We start from the raw sequence: 21,662 nt of genomic DNA, 5'->3' as shown, positions 1-21,662 counted from the left end.
GACTTAGCTTTTCCACCTTGTGCACCCCAATATTTCCAGACTTCTCTCATCTAAAATAATTTTTTAAATACAGAGCTGCATCATCTTTCCCAGCACACTCCCTTTAGTGCCCATTGCGAGTGAAATGTTTCCCATCCTCAGTGTGGTGATATCCCATACTTGATTGGCATTCGGAACTGATGATCAGAGACTCTTAGGGAGTTAAGGTTGCAGTAGATAGAAGCAAATTGAGCTCCTTGCTGGAAATCCATTTCAAATACATTAGCATGTCATGCACACTCAATAAAACATCACTTTGCCAGATTAAATAAAATACTTTGAAAGTAACTCCGCAGTGAATGAAAACCAAGTAGTTTCAGATTTGCATTAAAGGTGATGTTGTACAGGTGAAATAACCATCCTGGATAGATTCCAACTGAGGGTTTGTTTTACTTTCATGGAACACTTCATTTGACCACAGGAGAGGAGGCATTATTGCGTTGAGGTTGGCTGGTAGCAGTGCAAGAGGATTGGAACATACCTGAATGATGAAGGGAAAGAGACAGTGTGTATTAGAACATGGCTCATTGAGGGTTTTTGTGGAATACCTACAGCTTGTGGAGAAAGCTGCTTGTAGGCCAGGAAGAGGGTGCTTTCTTCAGGACCAACAAACTATCCCAGTAACCACCTCCATTCCAGCACGAATCTCACCTTCAGGCTAAATGCTAGGCTTGTATTGCTGACTGGATTTAACAAAGCCCTGCCTTTAGTCATTTATTTTTATTTTAGTGCTTTTCAAATTTGGTGATTAAGTAAGCTTTTGATAGGGAAGGGTGTAAAGAGATAGAGAAGAGAAGAATAATTGAAACAATAAGCTAATTGAAGTAGAATTCAGGAATAGAATATTCTACTCCTGTTCCTTGCCTTCCTAAATAAAGAGACATTACTTACCTCCCTGACATCTTATCTTTGAACACCCCACTGATTATTGTTTGGCCTTATTCTGTTTCCCTTCAAATTATTGCCCCCTCAACGATGTAATCTAAAGAGACATCAAATACCACATGTATATTGAAAATTCACAACTCAGTGTCACCATCAATTCTCTCAACCCCTCTATGGCCTCCATTGTTTGTTTGTTTGTCAGATATCCAGTTCTTAATGAATGAAAATTTCTTCTAGTTAATCATGGGGAAGAAGTCATTGAGTTCAGCCACTGCCCCCAAATCCATTCTGTGGGCACTAGTTCTCTTCCCTGACTGACCCCCTTTTCAGGATTAAAACCAATTGTTCACAACCAAGACATTGTCTTTGATTTTCAGCAAGGCTCCTAACTTCCATTTTCTGCATTAGAATGACTGCCTATGTCAACCTCTTGCCCAACTTAAGTCCATATGCTGCTGGAACACTCAACTCTGCCTTAGTTCCAATCCACATTGTTCTTAATACTCTACTCACTAGCCACCCATATTCCACTGTCTAGAACTTTGAACCCTTTCAAAACTCCAAAGCCCATATCCTACATGTGCTACATATTTTTCTGCTCATCAATACACTGTCTGCATTGGCTCCAGGTCCATCAATGCATTTATTTTTAAATTTCTCATCTTGGTGGACCTCGCTGTGAGAGCAACTAGGAGAAAGTGAGGTCTGCAGATGCTGGAGATCAGAATCGAAAGTGTGTTGCTGGAAAAGCACAGTAGGTCAGGCAGCATCCAAGGACTAGGAAAATCAACAGTTCGAGCCGGAGCCCTTTATCAGGAATTCTTGATGAAGGGCTCTGGCCCGAAATGTCGATTCTTTTTTCTTTGGAATTTTTTTCCCCCCTGCTCCTCAGCTGCCTGACCTGCTGTGCTTTTCAGCAACAGGCACTCGACTCGCTCTGAGATTCCCAGCACCACAGTTATCAGTCTTCAGCCAAGTCAGTTCACAATGCGTGGTATCAAGAAACTGCTGTGAATACTGAATAGTGCAAAGGCTATGGGCCATGACAACATTCAACAAAATTACTGAAGACTTGCTCCAGAACTAATTGTGTCGCAAAACATCTTGTGGACAATGCTGGCATCAGCCCAGAAATATGAAGAATTGTCAAAGTACGCCCTGTCCATACAGTGTAGGATATATCTAACTGTTGTTCCACCTGCCTACACTCAATGATCAGGAAAGTGATGTGTTATGGACTAGATCAGACCCCCTCAAAATATGTTAAGGAAATAGCCTATATCCTTTTTCTGATTTTGAAGGTAAATGTAAAGTGCTCTGTTCCATATGCGATTCATTTGGTCCATCTATCTGGCAGCAATTTTTTCAAACACTACAGTTAAAATACAGCTAAGGAAAGAAGAACTTGGAATATCATAACTCTATTTGAAAGCTGAGTGGAATAATAGATACCGTAACTATTACTAATTAATTGTCCAATGTAGTAACATCTCATAACTACGCCCTTACAAAAAGGCAAGTTCAGAAAACAGATTGTCTCACATGCAATTCTTCAATCCAGGAAGAAAGATCATCATAAGACAATTCTGCAAAAAAGAGTTTAGCAGCCAGGAGAGATTCACTGTTTTCCAACCCTGCTGAGACCCTAGCAACAACAGTGGAAAGCTAACAAAACATCTGAGAGATTGACCACACCCATTCAGGCTGCTTATTTTGTTCCAACTTAAAAACAAATCCCAAGCTTCACAACTCTGTTGTCTTCTCATGGACTACTCGACACCTGTCCCCCAGTCTCTCTGTAAAGGAAACCCGGACAAAATACACTCCTGAAAGCCACAACATTGTCACACCTCTCCTTTCCCTTTAAAAGAAACCTATCAATATATAAAGATGGCTTCATTTTTCAAACCTTTAGTCTTATGCTATTAATACTGTACAATATATACACATTACACTGACTCTTAAGTATGCAAACATGCACTACTACAGTCTGTTTTAGTCCTTTTCTTCCTACCACCGAACGCCATCGTCTTCCTTCACCCTGTTACAACAATGCATCGGCAAGAACATAGGAGCAGGAGTAGGCCAACTGGCCCATTGAGCCTGCTCTACCATTCAATAAGATCATGGCTGATCATTTTCTTGACTCCGCTCCACTTACCGGCCCACTCACCATAACCCTTACTTCCTTTACTGTTCAAAAATCTATCTTTACCTTAATAATGTCCAATAAGGTAACCTGAACTACTTCACTGGGCAGGGAGTTCCATAGGTTCATTACCCTTTTGAGTGAAGTAGTTCCTCCTCAACTCAGTTCCAAATTACGTTTTCTTGTCCTGACACATGTATAATTTTCAAATTGAATAGCTGCAATAATAAGCTCCATCTGAACAGTCTGGAACTTTTGTCCTTAAATTTCTCAAAGCTTTAAGGCATTATAATTAGTATATACAATTGTCTCAGACACATTACTGGCAATATAAATGTTGAAATGTTGTAATGCCAGCACTAAGCTCAAGGTCTCCTGAATCATGGAATATTTCAATTGCTGATTATTCAATTATTTTTCATACCAAATAGCATGAGTTTAAAACTGTACAGTCCATTCGGTGTCACAAAAGCCGAAATTCTTTTCTCTCTGATACAGGTACATGCCAGTATACTTTGAGTAAGTTCAACTTAGAAATATAGCGTGTCTGTTCCACCTTCTGAATACAGTCTTCCAAATGTGAAAAATGATATGAATCAGACTTTGCAACACTCCGCACATAATTATTGGGTACCATCTGGTTTTGGTATCATTACTATGGGTGAGCTCCAGTCATTGTAATTCACTTCGATTGTATTGAGCGTGCATTCTGTTTTTGAACCTGTGCCACTTTAGAGAATTAAGTCTATAAGGATGTTGCTTAATTGGAACAGCATTTCCTATATCTAAATGATGGATTAACTCAGATTCTTCGGTGTATTCTTTTTGATACAAATTTCTTTAGTTTTTCATCTTTCTGTTATAATTCAGTTAATTTTTCTGAAGTAAAAATATCCACTTTGACCTCCACTTGTTTTTGTTTTCTTTTTTCTCAACCATCTGTTCAAACGTAGTCTCAGATAATTACACTTCACCTTCCTTATCTTTATTCTTTGATTTCTCTTCCTGTGTCAGCCGTGGCTTTGTGACCTTCCTTGTTCTCTCACAGTCAGGAAAATCATAGGCTACACTTACTGTAATATCTCAATTGCTTGATTTCCACTGGCTTTTCAACCACAGGAGGCATCACGCCCACCTGTGATCCAGCTATATCCTTATCAAGGAGAAACTGTATTCCTGGAACGGAGACTTTTGCCTTTACTCTTACCGTCACTCCAGAACTTTTCACTGGACTTTCCAATCTCACTTGATATAATGGAACACTGTTCTTCTCACCATGAATTCCGCATATTATCACATCTTCTGGCAGTATTCCTTCTGAATTGCATACCTTTTCTTCTCTCCCCATTAGAGATTGACATGCTCCCATAATTCCTTTACCTGCTCCTCCTGGCATATACTAGTAAACCTTATCCAAGCAAGTAAATTCTTTAAAGAGATCTGGCATTTTCTTCTCAACCAACCCCTAAACCGGATTATACATTCTGGTGCAGCTTTTTAGCTTCCACTGTGATTTCCTTTACCACTTGAACAAAATTCATGGGTGTATCCTGTTTTCCCACATCCATCTTTCCAGTGCTTTTTCTAAACCAACACCACTGCAACTTCTTGAAAATACCTGAACTCTTTTACTTCTCTTTTCCCCATCATGGGATTCCTTTTTACTTTGTAAGCTATCTTGACTATCTTCAATGAGATCTCCTTTTCCCTAACTACCTGAGGATTTCTCTTTTCCCGAATTTCTGTCCTGCACAGACTGAAATTGATATCAGCAGCCAAACTTTGATTTACGAGCTAACTCATAATCCACTGCCATTTCCATTGCTAATCTTGCAGTATTAACTCTCTGCTCTCCCACATGAGTTCTCACTGCATCAGGAAGTGAATTTTTAAACTCCTCCAAAATAATTGTCCTTCTAAGAGCATGATATGTTTAATCTATTTTCAATGCCCTTCTCCACCTATCAAAATTATTTTGTTTGATCCTTTCAAGTTTAATGTACGTTTGACCAGGGTCCCTCCTTCGATTCCTAAGATGTTGTCTGTAGGCTCCTGGTACTAGCTCATATGCACTTAAGATGGCATTTTTCACTTCATTATACTCCCCAGATATCTCCTCTGATAGTGATATAAGTTTCTCACTCGCTCTACCTACCAATTCTGTTTGGCTAATCAAGACCCACATGGTCACCGGCTATTTCATTTGTTTAGCTACTTTCACAAATGAAATGAAAGTGTCTTCTCAATCCTTCTTGGCAATTTAGGCAATGCTGCCTTTGTCTTTGGGTTTGCTTATCATCACTTTCCTCTTCGCTAATCCTACCTTCTACATTCAGCTCTGCCCTTTTTTAAGCAAGCTTTCCTTTCTAATTGCCACCTTCTGAAGTTCAAACTCTGTCTCTTTCTGCTTTTCTTATCTTTCTTTCTCCTTTTTTTTCTCTTTTTTTCTCCCTGTCTTCTCTCTCTCCTGCTTTTAATTGTAATTCAAGCTGTTTGATTTCCTTTTCTGTTTCCTTTTCCTCTAATTCAAACTGCTTCATTTGCAACTGAACCTTAGCCATTTTGAAAGATTACGATGTCATTTCTGGCAGTCATACATGGCAAACTATTGCTGCAATTAGCTTCCCTTGCGCACTGACAAAAGCAACCCCAACTCCAGCTGGTCTGTGAATTCTTAAAGCCTTGCCTTGCTCGTTTCCTGTAAAACCCCCAAAATGACTATTTTCATGCCTTAGTAACTAATAGTGACTGAAAGAGCCATTACTACACAAGCCACACCCTCCTGTAATCCAACTGAATTCAATACCTGAAACAAAATTGCTAATACTTACCACTCGCTGCCTTTGAGTCCAATAATCCTACACTCAACCTGGAATTAGGGATTTTGATCACGTTAAGAGTCTCCAATTTGTTTTGGACCAGACCAGACCCCCTCAAAGTATATTTAGAAAGTAGCCTAGACCGTACCTATTTCTTATTTTAAGTGTCTGGTGCTGTGTTCGAGATGCAATTCGAGTGGTCATTCTGTTTCACGCTAAGCAAAACACAATTTATTCAAACACTTTGGTTTAAAAAACAACAAAAGAAAGATAACTTAATTCTATTGGGAAATTTAAAACTATTGTCAACTATTACAAATTAACTGTTCCAATATAATAATGTCCCATAACCACACCCTTGTCATAAAGGCAAATTCAGAAAACTGATGGTCATACATGCAGTTCCCAATCCAAGAGGAAAGAACATTCCGACATTTTTGAGAGAGAATGAATGTAGCAACCAGGAGAAATTCACTGCTTTCCAACCCTGCTGAGACCCCAGTAACAACAGTGGGCAGCTAACTAAAACCATCCTGGATCTGTGAGAGCATGACCACACCTACTCAGGCTGCTTCTATTGTTCCAACTTAAACAACTTGTGAGGGTTTCAGTTTTTTTTAAACTTCTCATAGACTGCTCGTACCTGTTCCCTTATCTCTGTCTAAAAGAAACCAAGATAAAACACACCTCTTAAAGCTACCGCGTTGTCACAGATGGAAGGAGACATTCACAGATCTATGAGCCAGCACTCACTCAGCAGTAACCTGCTCATTGGCATTCTGTTTAGGTTCTGCGTGGGCCACTTAGCTGCTGACCTCATTACAACTTTATTCCAAACATGGGCCAAAGAGCTGAACTCTAGAGGTGAGTCGAAATTAACTTTTGTTAACATCAAGACAGTAATTGACTGACTATAGCATTGAGGAGCCCCAGCAAAGTTGAGTCAATGGGAATCTGGAAAACTCTACATGTTGGAATCATACCTAAGACAAAGGAAAATAATTGTTGTTTGAGGTTCATCATCTTGATCCCAGGACATTACTGGGAATGTTCCTCAGGATATTTCTTACACTCAACTACCTTCACTTGGTTCATAAACTCCAAACTGAGGGTGTTCACTATTACTTGTATAGTATTCTTCATGACTCATTTGACATTGCAGCAGCCTATGCCCATGTACAAGAAGAATGCTGTGAGGACTTCTGCAAGGCTCTGGGCCAAGTGTTGGAAAATTTGATTAGTTAGGTGCTTGTTTTTGACCAGTGCAGATTTGATGGACTGTAGAACCATTTCTGTGCTTTAGATATCTGTGACAAAATTTGGACTCGGATTGATAAGTGGCATGCAGCATTTGTGGCAAAAAAATGCTAGGAAATGATGATATCCAAAAGAAAGTCAAACCATTTACTTTTGACATTCCTTGGCATTACTGTCATTGAAATTTGCACTATCAAGATCTCAAAGGTTACTTTTGACCAGAAACTGAACAGGACCAGCTATATAAATATTGTAGCTACAAGAGTAGGTCAGAGGCTAGGATTTCTTTGCAATTCATTCATGGAATGTAGATGTCATTGGCTGGGCAGCATTGATTGCCCATTCTTACTTGCATTGAGAAGGTGGCAGTGAGCTCCCTTCTTAAACCATTGAAGTCCATTTTCTGTAGGTTCACCCGCAGTGCCATTAGGGAAAATATTCCAGGGTTTTGATCCATCAATACATAAAGAACAGCAATATATCTCCAAGTCTGGATGCTGTGCAGTTTGAAATGGAACTCGCAGATTATGGTATTCTCGCAGCTGCCCTGTCCTTCCAGATGGTACTAGTCTTGGTGAATTTCTGCAGTGCATCTTGTAGATGATATACACTGTTCCTACTGAGCATCAGTGATGGAGGGAGTGAATATTTGTGAATGTGGTGTCAAGCTTTTTGGGTGTTGCTGGAGCTGCTTTCATCCATACCAGTGGGAAGTGCTCTATCACACTACTGACTTTGTGCTTTGTAGATGGTCGGCGGATTCGGGAGAGTCCAAAGAAGAGTTACTTGTTCTTCTCATCACAGTCACAGCTAGTCCAGTTCAGGTTCTGGTCAATTAACATTGTTCATGGGGGATTCAGTGATGGTAATGCCAGTGAATGCTAAGAGACTGCAAATGCTGGAATCCAAGGTAGACAAGCAGTGGTCTGGAAGAATATGGCAAGCCAGGCAGCATCAGGAGTTGGAGAAGTTAACGTTTTGAGTGTAATCCTTCTTCAGGACTTGGGGTGTAGGTGGAAAGGGAGCTGCAGATAAAGGGGGTGGGGGCACAGGATGGTGAGGTGGGGATAGGTGGACACAGGTAGAGGGTACAACCTGGTTGGTCAATGGGAGGAATGAATCCGGTTGGTGACTGGAGGGAAGGGTCAATGAGAGGAATGGAACGGAGGTGGAGGGGCTTGGAAGGGAGTCGGGTGATGGGAAGGGAAGTTACATGAAATTCGAGAACTCCAATTGTTGAGTCTTCCGGGCTATAGGCTGTCCAAGCAGAAAATGAGGTATTGTTCCTCCAATTTCTGGTCTGATTCATTGTGGCAGTGGAGGAGGCCAAGGATAGTCATGTCGGAAAGGAGGTGGGAAGGGGAATTAAAATGGACAGTGACTGGGAAGGTCACTGGTAGTCTGGACAATGGACCTCTGTCACATAGGCCAAACGGCAACTCTCTGACACCACATCCTACTTCCCCCTTGATCACAACCCCACCATGACCCATCAATCCAAAATCACTTGTACTGTGTGCCTCATTGCCTCTGGTGATCTCCCATCCACTGCCTCCAATTTCATAGTCTCCCAGCTCTGCACTGCCCAGTTCTACATGCTCCCCAAGATCCATAAGCCCAACTACCCCAGTTGATCCCTTGTCTCTGCATGCTCCTGCCCCATCAAACTCCTCTCATCCTTTCTTGACTCCATCCTGCTCCCCCTTTGGTTCAGGCACTTCACACCTACGTCCACAACACCAACCATGCCCTTCCAGTTCCCTGGCCCCCAACATTTTATCTGCAGTATGGATGTGCAGTCCTTACACACATGCATACCCAACAAGGACAGCCTCCAAGCCGTCTGCTTCTTCCTCTCCAACAGACCCATCCAGACACCCCACCACCAATACCCTCCTCCGCCTCGCCAAAACTTCTCCCATTTCCTTCAAATCCAAGAGGTAGCCATGGGTCTTCGGTAGGCCCCAGCTACACCTGCCTCTTTTCGGCTATATTGAACAATCCCTCTTCAGTACCTGCACAGGCACTGTGTCCCAACTCTTCCACTGTTACATCGATGACTGCCCGGCTGAACTAGAGCAGATCATCGATTTCACCCACAACTTACATTCTGCCCACAAATTCACTTGATCCGTCTCAGACACCTCCCTCCCATTTCCTGACCTCTCCATTTCCATCTCTGGCAACATTCTCCAGTCTCCTTTTATGATAAACCCACAGACTCCCATAATTACCTGGATTACATCTCCTCCCACCCAGTATCCTGCAAAACTCCATCCCATTCTCCCAATTCCTCCACCTCTGCCGCATCTGCTCAAGTGAGGAGACATTTCACTCCCACGCATTCCAGATGTCCACCTATATTGAACAATGTGCTTTTCCCTCCATGTCATCCACCACACCACCTCAATTCCCCATTCCACTGCTCTGAACCTGTCCCCCCCTCCCAAATCGATATTTCAGGCAGGAGCCTTTCATCAGGAATGAAGGGCTCCTGCCCGATACATCAAGGTTCCTGCTCCTTGGATGCTGCCTGACCTGCTTTGCTTTTTCAGCACGACTCTAATCTTGGCAATAGAGACTGGGTCTTCCTTGTCCTCACCTACCATCCCACCAGTCTCCACATTCTACATATCACCCTTAAACACTTCCACAACTCAACAAGACCACATCACCAAGAACATTTTCCCCTCCCGACCCCTCTCTGCCTACCGCAAGGACAGTTCCCTTAGTTCATGCCATTCTCCCCACCAACCCCCCAAACCCCAAGGTACCTTCCCCTATAAGAGGAAAAGATTCAAAACCTGGCAGCCCATCACCCCTTCACCTCTATCCATGGCTCCAAATAGCCCTTCCAGGTGAGACAGAGGTTCACCTACTTCTCTTCCAACCTAGTTTACAGTATCCGGTGCTCCCAATGTCGTCTTCTCTACATTGAGGAGGAATTGAGGACTGCAGATGCTGGAGATCAGAGCTGAAAATGTGTTGCTGGAAAAGCGTAGCAGGTCAGGCAGCATTCAAGGAGCAGGAGAATCGACATTTCGGGCATGAGCCTTTCACGTCGATTCTCCTGCTCCTTGGATGCTGCCTGACCTGCTGCGCTTTTCCAGCAACACATTTTCAGCTCTACATTGAGGAGACCAAATGTAAAAGAAGGGAACATTTTGCCAAGCATCTCAGCCAGACACACAGAGGCCAACCTGACCTCCAGTCACCACCCATTTTAATTTCCCTTCCCACTCCCTTTTTGACATGGCCATCCTTGGCCTCCTCCAGTGCCTCAATGAATCAGACTGCATACTATAGGAACAATATCTCATCTTCCGCTTAGGCAGTCGACACTGAGTTCTCCAATTTCAAATAACCTCCCTTCCTGTTACCTGACTCCCTTCCCAGCCCCTCCCCTTCCTTTCCATTCCTCTATCGATCCTTCCTTCTAGCCACCAATTGGATTCCTCCCATTGACCAAACAGGTCATACCTGCTACCTGTGTTCATCTACCCCCACTTCACCACCTTGCCCTCCCCACCCCCATTATCTGCAACTCTCCCTACATCTACTCTCCAGTCCTGAAGAAGGGTTACCCCTGAAACGTTGACATCTCCACCGCCTGATGCTGCCTGGCTTGCTGTGTTTTTTCAGCCTCCTACTTGTCTACAATGAATGTCAAGAGGTAATGTTTAGATGTTTCCTTGTTGCAGTTGGTCATTGCCTGGCATTTGTCAGCCCAAATATGTCTATTTCCCAGGTCATCTTGCATTTGGATGTGAACTGCTTCAGTGTCTGAGGAGTTGCAAATGGTACTGAACAGAAGACAATAAGATTTAGGAGCAGAATTAGGCCAGTCGGCCATCAAGTCTATTCTGCTTTTGACAGCCCCTTCCAAGCCATGACCTCTACCTCCTAGAAGGACTACAGCAACCATTGTTGGGAGCACCACCTTTTTCAACTTACCCCAGAAGCAATATTAACCCTCTTGGAATGACTATGTAGCTTCTGTGAAGGAACAACATTGAGATCCTGGAACTCCTTTCCTAATGGCAGTGTGGACAAAGAGGCTGGAGTGCTTCAGTTCACCATCACCTTAAAGGGCATTTAAAGATGGACAATAAATTCTGGCCTAGCAGGCAATGCCTATTTAGTGTGAATTCATAAATAAGAAAAACAAATTCCTTTCTGTCATTTCCCCATCCCTGCACCCCTCTGAAAAGGTGACATCTTTGCCAGCTTAGCCATCTCAACACTATTGTAATTTTTAAACTGATCACTTCTCCAAAATGCTGTCACACTGGTCCTTGTAAATATTACTCCTACACTGAGCTTATCTGTTTCATTCTACTGTTATAACCTTGAATCTCTGTCAAAAGTTTTAGGATATAAAATCAACATCCAAACCTGTATGTACCCATCAGTGAACTCCTTCAGTTTGGTTCTCCCCTTCCATAGTGCTGAGGCTGCTGCTTTAATACATGCTTCACTTATGGGACAGAAATGGATGTCATTGTTACCCATTCTAGCATTGGCAGAGCTGGTTGTCAGCTTGCCAATCATCATTACATCACTACCCATTTTCTAATTTCTTGTTAAATTCTGCTACCGTTAATTTTCCATAACCTACCTAATTCCTATGTGGATACCCCATTCCTACTACCACTAGTGTCCTTTTAGAATGTCTTGCTTCAACATGGTTGCAGCAGTGTAAAAGAGGCTTTCATATCAACCTGTACAGAGATGCCATACTTCTCGCTTGAACCTGGTCCCCCCCTGGCTCAAAAGTAGGGACTCTATTAGTGTGTATCAAGAGCCCCAATTCATCCTTATTTATCAAGTTCATTCATTTTCAATTGAGTGATGATTTAAGTTGAGTTGTTGCTTATTCAATTCTCAGTTTGAGTTTTGTTGCAATAATGAGCATCACACTTCATAATGAAGTCTTTTCAGAGTGTGTAGAAAGATTGACAAGAATGATTCCAGGTATAAGACTTAATTTATGTGGGTACATTGGCAAAGATGAGGCTGTTCCCTTGAGGGAAATGAAAATTGAGAGCGATTTCATAGTGGTTAAGTGGCTGGTGACAATGTTTGGAAAAGGGTTGGCACACAAGTATGCAATATGTGACCAGTCGTATCCCACAAGGATTTGTGTTAGGGCCTCAATAATTCACATTAATTAATGACTTGGGCAATGGCATAGAAAGTCATGTATCCAAATTTGCTGATGACATAAAGTGGCATTGTAAATAATGACCATTTATCAATTTGTAATTTTATGTTGAGTGCACAGGCAGAACCATGTCAGATGGCGTTCAATTCAAGCAAGTATGGGGTTATCCATCTTGGATACAAAAGGATAGATCATGGTATTTTCTAGGTGGTATGAAGTTAAATACATTGGATGTCCAGAGAGACTTGGGGGTTCAGGTGCATAGATGTCATGAACAGGTACAGAAAATAGTCAACAAAACTAATGAAATGCCGGCCTTTATAACTAGAGGACTGAAGTGTAAAGATGCAGAAGTTATGCTACAATTATACAAAACGCTGGTTAGATTCCACTTGGAGTATGGTGAACATATCTGGTACCACACTGTAGGGCTGATATATTGAGACATTACAATAGAACATTACAGCGCAGTACAGGCCCTTCGGCCCTCGATGTTGCGCCGTCCTGTCATACTAATCTGAAGCCCATCCCACCTACACTATTCCATGTACGTCCATATGCATGTCCAATGACGACTTTAATGCACTTAAACTTGGCGAATCTACTACCGTTGCAGGCAAAGCATTCCATACCCTTACTACTCTCTGAGTAAAGAAACTACCTCTGACGTCTGTCTTATATCTATCTCCCCTCACTTTAAAGTTGTGTCCCCTCATGTTTGCCGTTCCCATAGTTGGAAAAAGGCTCTCCCTGTCCACCCTATCTCACCCTCTTGTATGTCTCTATGTAGGTTTACAACAGTGAAACCTGGTTTTGGGTAATGAGGAATGATTATACAAATTAGGCCTGTATTCTTTAGAATTTAGAAGGTTAAGGAATCACACCCATGTCCAATTTCATGCATTGTGAATCTTAAATCAATCCAGTAGTTTCATGATCACAATTGCTGTTACAAGCTTTTCAGTTCTAGACTTAATTAAATGAATCGAAATTATAGACACCAGCTTGGTTGTCGAGATCCAAACACAAGTCTGTAGAGGCCTAGTCCAGGCCTCTGATTATTAGCCCATTTACAGAAGCAAAGACTACTGTACTTCAATCATGTGTTTACCAGGCAAAGCAACTGGTTAATTCTTGATGTGTTCCAAATGACTATCAGTATTAAACAACAATTCTAATTCAGTTTTCTTTCACTTTGCAGTTATTTATTTATAAGTGGAGGAACAAATGTGTGTACATGTTCAGTGACCACCCTTTAGATTTGTCTCCATCATTCTTTGTTTCTGGTGACCGAATTATTGCCCCATGTGCTGTCCTATTTCTTGAATGTAATTCTTCCTAAAGTAGAACCTGATTTCTTTTTTTCTTTTGTTGTTATTTGTGTACTTTTGCTACATTAACTTACTGCCACTCCTTTCTAAAGATGAGGTATAAGAATAAAATCATAAGTGCAGTTTATAAAGACCTGGGAAGAACTGCATGGTCACATGAGTGGCAATCATTAAAATCTTAAAGGGGCCAATATTTAGATTGCAGGTATTTGATTTTTATATGAAGTTTTGAACCATATTCAAATCACAAGAAAATGGTACCTACGGTAGGTAATTTAAAACAAAATTTATTTTCATAATTGTACTAATTTGAATTAGTGTTGTCTAATTCGTTTAATATCTCATATAATTCTACTGTCATTTAGGTGAATTACAACAAGCTTTTCTCCACAGCCAATCACTACGTATTTTTCATATTTGGAAAAACTTTTACTGAATTTAAAGGAAGTATAATTTGAACAGATGCCATTTGTATGAAGGAGTTTTTAAGCTCTAATCTTTTGAGTAGGGTTCTCTGTACAATGCTGATATAGCAGATATCTGTTGGCTTCTGTGTTGCTCTGATGTGCTGTTTTCTTTCAGATCGAAAAAGGCTTGAACTTGGCTGGCTTTGGAAAACACGTGTGAAGTGCAGGGTGCAAAACACAATAGTAGGACTTGAACCTTAAGCCTTTCTCCCACGTAAAGCTTAGCATTTAGGTATTTAAAAAGCACGCACATTTGAAAGTTGGGATATGTGGGAAAGCAGCATGATGTCGTTGTCTATTGGTCGGAATGGGCGACAGGAGAAAGGTCAAGAAAACTCTTTAATCCTTTTGTTAGTATATGGTTGGTAGACTTGGGGAAATAGTTAAAGTTTCAGTGCGGTAAGTTGATTTATGAAAGAGAAAAGTACCTTTATAACTCGATCTGAGTAGTTTAACCCTTGTTCCATTCATTGATAAATGTGTAACTAATTTCAAAAATATACTCAATCTGAGATGATGATTTGAGGTGGAAGAAATATTGTTATTTTTGTTTTGTTTTAGAAAAATATGCACACATGGCTTTTTCTCAATCACTGTTACTGGTTAGTGATCATGAGAAAAGAGTTTTGGCTAGGATAAATAAAAAAACTTCCAGGCTCTCTCAACTTTCAAATGATACTCCACTATCTTCTTCCTATTACTAATTTATTTTTAGCTTTTGTTAAAATAATTAGGTTTATCATAGACTTTCTTGTCCATGGTCAGTGGTGAAGGGGGTCATCATATCCTAACCTGCTGTAATACTTAAGGATATAGATGTATTATGATTTAAAAGTGCCAATTTTATTTTGACTTTAGCAGAATAAGGAGTTATCATCAATAGACAAAAGCTATTTTAACACAACTTTAATTAGGTCTTCCCTTACTCAAATTTTTTATTACTTTTGTGAAATTTTTAGAATGTAAATACATGACTCTCACTTCTGACATGTTCTAGCAGCAAGATCACTTTAGCAGATAATTACGTTGTAATTTGTGTTTTTACTAAAGAAAATTATTCTTTATGTATTGGTCACAATTTTGCAAAATGCCTTAGTTTCTGGAAGGGTCCAGGTAGGCTAGAAAATAGCCAATGTAGCACCTCTATTCAAGAAAGGAGGGGGATAGAAAATGTGGAACTGTAGGCCAGTTATCCTAACATCTATCGTAGAGAAATTATAAGAATCCATTATTAAGGAGGTTATAGCAGGAGACTTAGAAATTCATAATTTTAGTTGACAGAGTCAACATGGCTTTGTGAAAGGAAAGTGTATCTATTTAATTCATTAGCATTTTTGAGCAAGTATTTTGTAAAGTAGATACAGGGAAAATGGTAGCTGTGGTGTACTTAGACTTTTGGAAAATATTTGATTCACATTGTTGCGCAAGGTAAGAGCACTCAGCATAAGAGGTGACATTTTCGGTAAAGGACTGATTTGCTAACAGTCGGGATGAGTGCCACAGGAATTGGTATTGGGTCTCAACTGTTTACAATCTAGAGACTACAAAGGGCCAGAAATATTGAGTGAGTAGGGAAAGATTTGGCAGATGGAGTACAATGTGAGCAAAAGGAAACTTTTCCATTTTGGCAGAAAGGACAGGTAAGTAGAATAATATTTAAATTGAGATGATTACAGAACTCGAATGTAGAGAGGGATCTGGATATTATAGTACATGAAACTAATAGTTTGCCTGTGGGTACAGAAAGTGATTAGGAAGGCAAATAGATGTTGGCATTCATTTTAAGGAGAATGAAATACAAGATTAGGGAAATTTTATTGTAGGTGTACACGGCTAAGGTGAGACCACATCTGGAAGAAAAGGAAAATGTGGGAATCCTTATTTTGAAAAATTATAATTGCCTTGGAAATAGTTTGCAGATAGTTCACATGATTCGTTCTGCAATTAAGAGATTATTTTGAGGAAAGATTGGACAGGCTGAGCCGGTATCCATTGGAGTTTAGAAAACAGAGGTGATCTTAGTGGAAAATGTAAGAGCCTGATGGAACTTGTCTCAGTGATATATTGAAAGGATGCTTTCTATTGTCAGAGAGACTAGAGGTAGGGAATAAGAGTTCTTTCTTTTAAGTCAGATGAGATTTCTTTTGAGAGTTAGGCTTTAGTGGCATTCTCTTTCCAGAATGTAGAGGAGACTAGGTCATTACATTTAGTCAAGGTGGAGTAAGATAGATCGGTTTACAGACCAAAGAGTTAAGGATTATGAACAGCAGGCAGAATAGTGTGCTTGAGACAACTAATGGCCATGCTCCTAAATCCTATGTGCCTATCCTGTACTAATTGCCTGATGCAGAACATTGTTGCTTGAAGTTTTGATTCTAAAGTGGCAAGGTTTATAATAGCTAATTCAGAAAATAAAATTTATCTAAGCTTGAATAAAACAACATTAATATTCTAGTGATGCTTAGTTAAAACAGACAAGCTTTTATTTTTTTTAAAAAAGTTAATGTTTCAATTATAGTGTACTTACCTCATTTCTTGAAACTTCTGATAATGCATGCTGTGTAGCAATACATGCCATGTAAAAGAAAGTAATTCATCCATCAATTGATGGAGACTGGAATGTGAGGCATCCACTTTGCAATATTTTACTACTTGGTTAGAATGAATAAAAATAAATTAGATCTAGGAAGCAGATATTGGAGAAGAACTAAACACGAAACAGGAAGTTGTTTGGAGCCAGGAGTCTTTTTTCTTTTTATAAGTTGTGTTAAACAATATTAAATACAACATGAGAGAAGATTTCAGAATTGTTTATCACTTACAATGCAAAATCCATTTAATTAGGGCTATACAGATGTTATTTCAATGAAAATAAAATTTGGCTGCTTCTGTTTGCAATTTGTTAATTTTTTTCTGAATGGAAGAAGGTTAAACATCTGAATTGCGCTAAATGAAGAATAAACTTAATTGTAATTCCTGAAGTTTTTGAGATGTCCTTGTAAAGCTTAGAATTTGAGCCCCAAACATTTTTTGCTATTTTAGCTCATTATGCACAATAATCATTGGAAGAGATTGGCTATATTATTCCCGCCTATAACTGAAGTTTGATTTTCAAACAGCATTACTTTTTCAAAAATAATATAAGGAGTTAAAACAACATGTACTTGTTACATCTGATACCCATGCAGTGCAAAGGCAAACTGCCCATTTTCAGCCTTCTTTCATACATTGATAACAGTCCTGGATTCATGAAATAATGCCCATAGCCAAAAACTCAAGGTTTTTGACTCTGCTGACAAAACAATCAACAAGCATAGAAATAAGTTTGGCTTGACTGCACTGAACAGGCATGTTATGCTAATGTTGGATTTATTGAGGTTGTTAGACATCTTCTTAAAGTAGGGATGTCTTGAAAGTTGCAGATACTGATATCTGCTTGCATACACACAACAATTAATTTATCTTCTCCAATGTGAAAATTATTCATCACAATAGCTAAATGTAATCCTGGCATATCAAAGAAGCCACTGCACAATTGACTTTTTAAAAATTGTTAGGACAATTTTTTTCAGAAAGATGTTCTAAATTCTAGTGTTGTTAGAAAGTTATTATAGGTTGTTCTTTGTGGTATCTTGCAATGCTGACATTGATTTGTTTTTTTAAAAAAGTAATGATATTATCAAGGTGTTAATTTGTATCATGACATCCCTACTGAATTGTTCTCCCTCAAGCCCAATAGTGGTCTAGTGTTTCTTCGAACAAATATCTGATTTAAGAAAAAAACGATATAATTGCTCTTTTCTGACCCAAAATAGTATTTTAAAAATTCCCCTTTGGCTATGTACTTCAGATGCTGGAAAGTCAGAGTCGAAAAGTGTTGCACTGGATAAAGCAAATCAGAAATGATTCATCAGGAATATTCCTGGTGAAGGGCGTATGCCCAAAATATCGACACTCCCACTCCTCAGATGCTGCCTGACCTGCTGTGCTTTTTCCAGCACCATAGTTTTCGACTTTTCTCTGACGAAGCCATGTTAACTATTCCTAATCAAATCTTGCCTCTCTAAGTGGAGATTAATTTTCTCTTTCACTACTTTCTTCAATAGTTCCGCTACCACAAATGTTAGACCCACTGGTCTATAGTTCCCAGATCTATCGTTACCAACCATATTTGCTGTCCTCTGATTCATTTCTTCCCTCTAGTTCAGAATGAATAAACGTTCATATTCACCAACATGCACCTCCCCACAGGCCCCAATGCTGACCTGGCTCCCAGGTAAGTGACCCAATTATTTTGAGCCCTTTTTTAATGGGGAAGGAATGTCCACATTGATCCAAAATCCAGAAATGCATTGCTTCCATACTGTACTGTTTTCAGATACATCAAGTTACACTCTGCCTGAGCAAACCTGTACTACTTCTTAAGATAATTCTAGCAGTGTAGTATTTCACTCCAGTTTCAACTAGACGTGGCTCATAGAATTAGTATTGTAATTATCTGATTGACTCTATTTTTGGTTTTAGGTATTTTCCAGTATGCTAAGAAGTTGTTTCTTAGTGAGCAGGCAGGCCGGATCCACCTTCAAGAACTTGCACGAAAGAATATTGCTAATGCGCTATCTCTTACAAACCTCATGATGGGACTCTCTTCAATTCTGTGTAGCTTAAATGAGTAAGTACTAAAGACATGCTTTAAACTGAAAAACCAAAGGATGTAGCAAGAAATAAATGGTTAAAAGCATTTAAAATAGGACAAAGGAGAGATAGCTGAAGAGATTGTGGATGTAGTGGTAGTAATCTTTCAGTAATGACTGGAGTCAGGGAAGGAGCCAGAGGACTGGAAAATGACTTCTGTAATACCCGTTTTTAAGAAGGGTGGGAGGCAGAAATGGGAAATTATCGGCCAGTTAGACTGACCTAGGACATTGGTAAGAATTTAGAATCCTTTATTAAGGATGATATTGTGGAGTAATTGGAAGTACACAGCAAGGTAGGATTGAGTCAGCATGGCTCCATCATGGGGAGGTCATGCCTCACAAATCTATTAGAATTTTTTTTAATATATTTATTCTTAGGATGTGGATGTCACTAGCCAGGCCAGTATTTATTGCCCAGAGGACACATGAGTGTCAACCACATTGCTGTGGGTCTGGAGTCGCATGTAGACCAGACTGGATAAGAACAGCAGATTTCTTTCCTAAAGAACATTAGTGAACCAGATGGGTTTTTCTGACAATCATAAACAGTTTCATGGTCATTAGTAGAATCTAATTCCTAGAGTTTTAATCAAATTAAAATTCAGCTATCTGTTATGGTGGGATTTGAATCGAGGTCCTCAGGACATTACCTGGGTCTCTGGATTAATAGTTTAGTGATAATACCATTAGGTCATTTCTGCCCCAATAAACAGCAATAAACAAGATAGACAAAGGGGAGCCAGTGGATGTGAGCTATTTGGATTTCCAAAATACCTTTGACAAGGAGACTACAAGTGAGAGGTGTTTAAGAGTATGATGATGAGAGTTCAGAAGCATTTTGTTTCTGTTAGAATGAAGGGTAAGGCTGGTACGATTAAGGAACAATGGATGAATAAAGATATTGATGTTCTAGTCAAGATAAAAGAGAATCTTATTTTAGAAATAGACAGCTTGGTTCAATTGAATCTCTTAAAGCATTTTTAAGACTGAAATCGGGAAGGGAAAGAGGAGATATGAGATATGGCAGATAAGGTTAAGGATAATCCAAAGAGATTCTACAAATACATTAAGAGCAAGAGGGTAATCAGAGAGAGGTGTAAAGGTCAAGAAGGTCATCTTTGTATTGAACCCCAGGAGGTGGAAGAGATACTACATGAATATTTACGTCAGTTTTTACTGTAGAGCGAGAAATGGCGTCTCGAGAATGCAACGCGATAAAAACTTTGATGTTTTAAAAACAGTTCACGTTGGAGAAAAGGAAGTTTGGGAGGTCTTAGCGAATATAAAGGTAGGTGAATCTCCGGGACCTAATGTATTCCAAAATGTTGTGGGAAATAAGAGAGGGAATTATGAGATCCCTTGCAGAAATATTGAATCATCTATAACTACAGGTGATGACTGGAGGGTGACTAATGTTGTACTTTTGTTTAAGAAAAGTTGTAAGGCGAAACTATGGAACTATAGGACCTGTGATTCTGACTTTGGTTGTGGTTAAATCATAAAAGATAGGATTTATGGATATTTAGAGAGACAAACATTGATTAAGGGTAGTTAACATGGTTTTGTGTGAGTAAACTTGTGTCACTAAAACTTGATTGAGGTTTTTGAGGAAGTTACCAAAAAGATAGAGGATGACAGATCATTAGACATTGTTTATTGGGATTTTAGTAAAACCTTTGTCAAGATACTGCATGGTAGACTAATTTAGTAAAGTAAGTTCAGATTGAGTTGCCAATTGATTACATATTTGGCTCAACAGCAGGAGATAGAAAGTGATTGTGGAGAGTTGCTTTTTGGAGACAAAAAAACTGCAGATGCTGGAATCCAAGGTAAACAAGCAGGAGGCTGGAAGAATGCAGCAAGCCAGGCAGCGTCAGGAGGTGGAGAAGGGTTACACCCGAAACGTTGACTTCTCCACCACCTGATGCTGCCCAGCTTGCTGTGTTCTTCCTGCCTCCTCTTTTGGACCTGGAGGCCTGTGACCAGTGGTGTTCCAAGGGATTGGTTCTAGGTTCTCTTTTGTTTGTCATTTACATAAATAATGAGAATATAGAAAGCATGGTTAGTAAGCTTGCAGATGACCACAAAATTGGTGATGTTGTAGATAGTGAAGAAGGTTTTTGTAAGATTACAAAGGGATCTTGATCAAATGGGCTGAAAAATGGCAGATGGAGTTCAATCTGGATAAATGTGAGGTTTTGCATTTTGGTACAAACGAGAATAGGATTTATACAATTAATGGTAGGGTCTTGGGAATGTTATAGAACAGAGGGACCTAGGGGTGGCAGGTACATAATTCTTTGAAGTTTGTGGCCTATATAAACAGAGTGGTTAAAAAGGCATTTGGCATGCTTGCCTTCACTGCTAAGTCCTTTGAGTATAGAAGTTGGGTAGTCACATTGAGATTGTACAGGATTGGTGAGGCCTCTTCTAGAATACTGTATTCAGTTCTGGTCGCCCAGTTTTAGGAAGGAAAGTTGGAGAGGGTTCAGAAGAGATTTACTAGGATGTTGCCGGGTATGGAAGGTTTGAGTTATATGGAAGGTTTGAGTTATATAGAAAGGCTGAGACGTTTTTCATTAGAGTATAGAAGGTTGAGAGATGATCTGAGAGAAGTTTATAAAATAATGAGAGATATCGATGAAGTTAATGGTAGTTACCTTTTTTCCCAGATAGGGGATTTTACGACCAGGGGGCACATCTTAAGGTGAGAGGAGAGAGATTTTAAAAAAAAGAGGCAATTTTTTTCCACAGAAGGTGGTTCACATGTGGAATGAAATTTCTGAGAAAGTTTTGGATGCAGGTACAGTTACAACATTTAAAAAACATATGCATAAATCCATGAATAGGAAAG

The 21,662-nt window shown here is 39.8% G+C and overlaps 1 protein-coding gene across 3 annotated transcripts in view; it reads left to right on the top strand.

The window, feature by feature from the left end:
• Window positions 1–21,662, top strand: part of tmem269 (transmembrane protein 269) — a 98,161-nt gene that overhangs the window by 39,308 nt on the left and 37,191 nt on the right. For 2 of the 3 annotated variants that reach the window (XM_043675516.2, XM_043675515.2), the window contains exon 3: window positions 18,636–18,783. In XM_043675516.2, coding sequence (XP_043531451.1) covers window positions 18,636–18,783 — 148 coding nt within the window. Of the gene's footprint in view, window positions 1–14,240; window positions 14,344–18,635; window positions 18,784–21,662 lie in introns of those variants that run through there. The other variant, XM_043675520.2, reaches the window with a different exon arrangement.

This window comes from Chiloscyllium plagiosum, unplaced genomic scaffold (assembly GCF_037043375.1).
Source record: "Chiloscyllium plagiosum isolate Xiang-an unplaced genomic scaffold, Cpla_swu_hap1 HiC_scaffold_37, whole genome shotgun sequence".
NCBI lineage: Eukaryota > Metazoa > Chordata > Chondrichthyes > Orectolobiformes > Hemiscylliidae > Chiloscyllium > Chiloscyllium plagiosum.
Note: the sequence above shows the minus strand (reverse complement) of the source record. Positions and strands in the feature narration are given on the sequence as shown.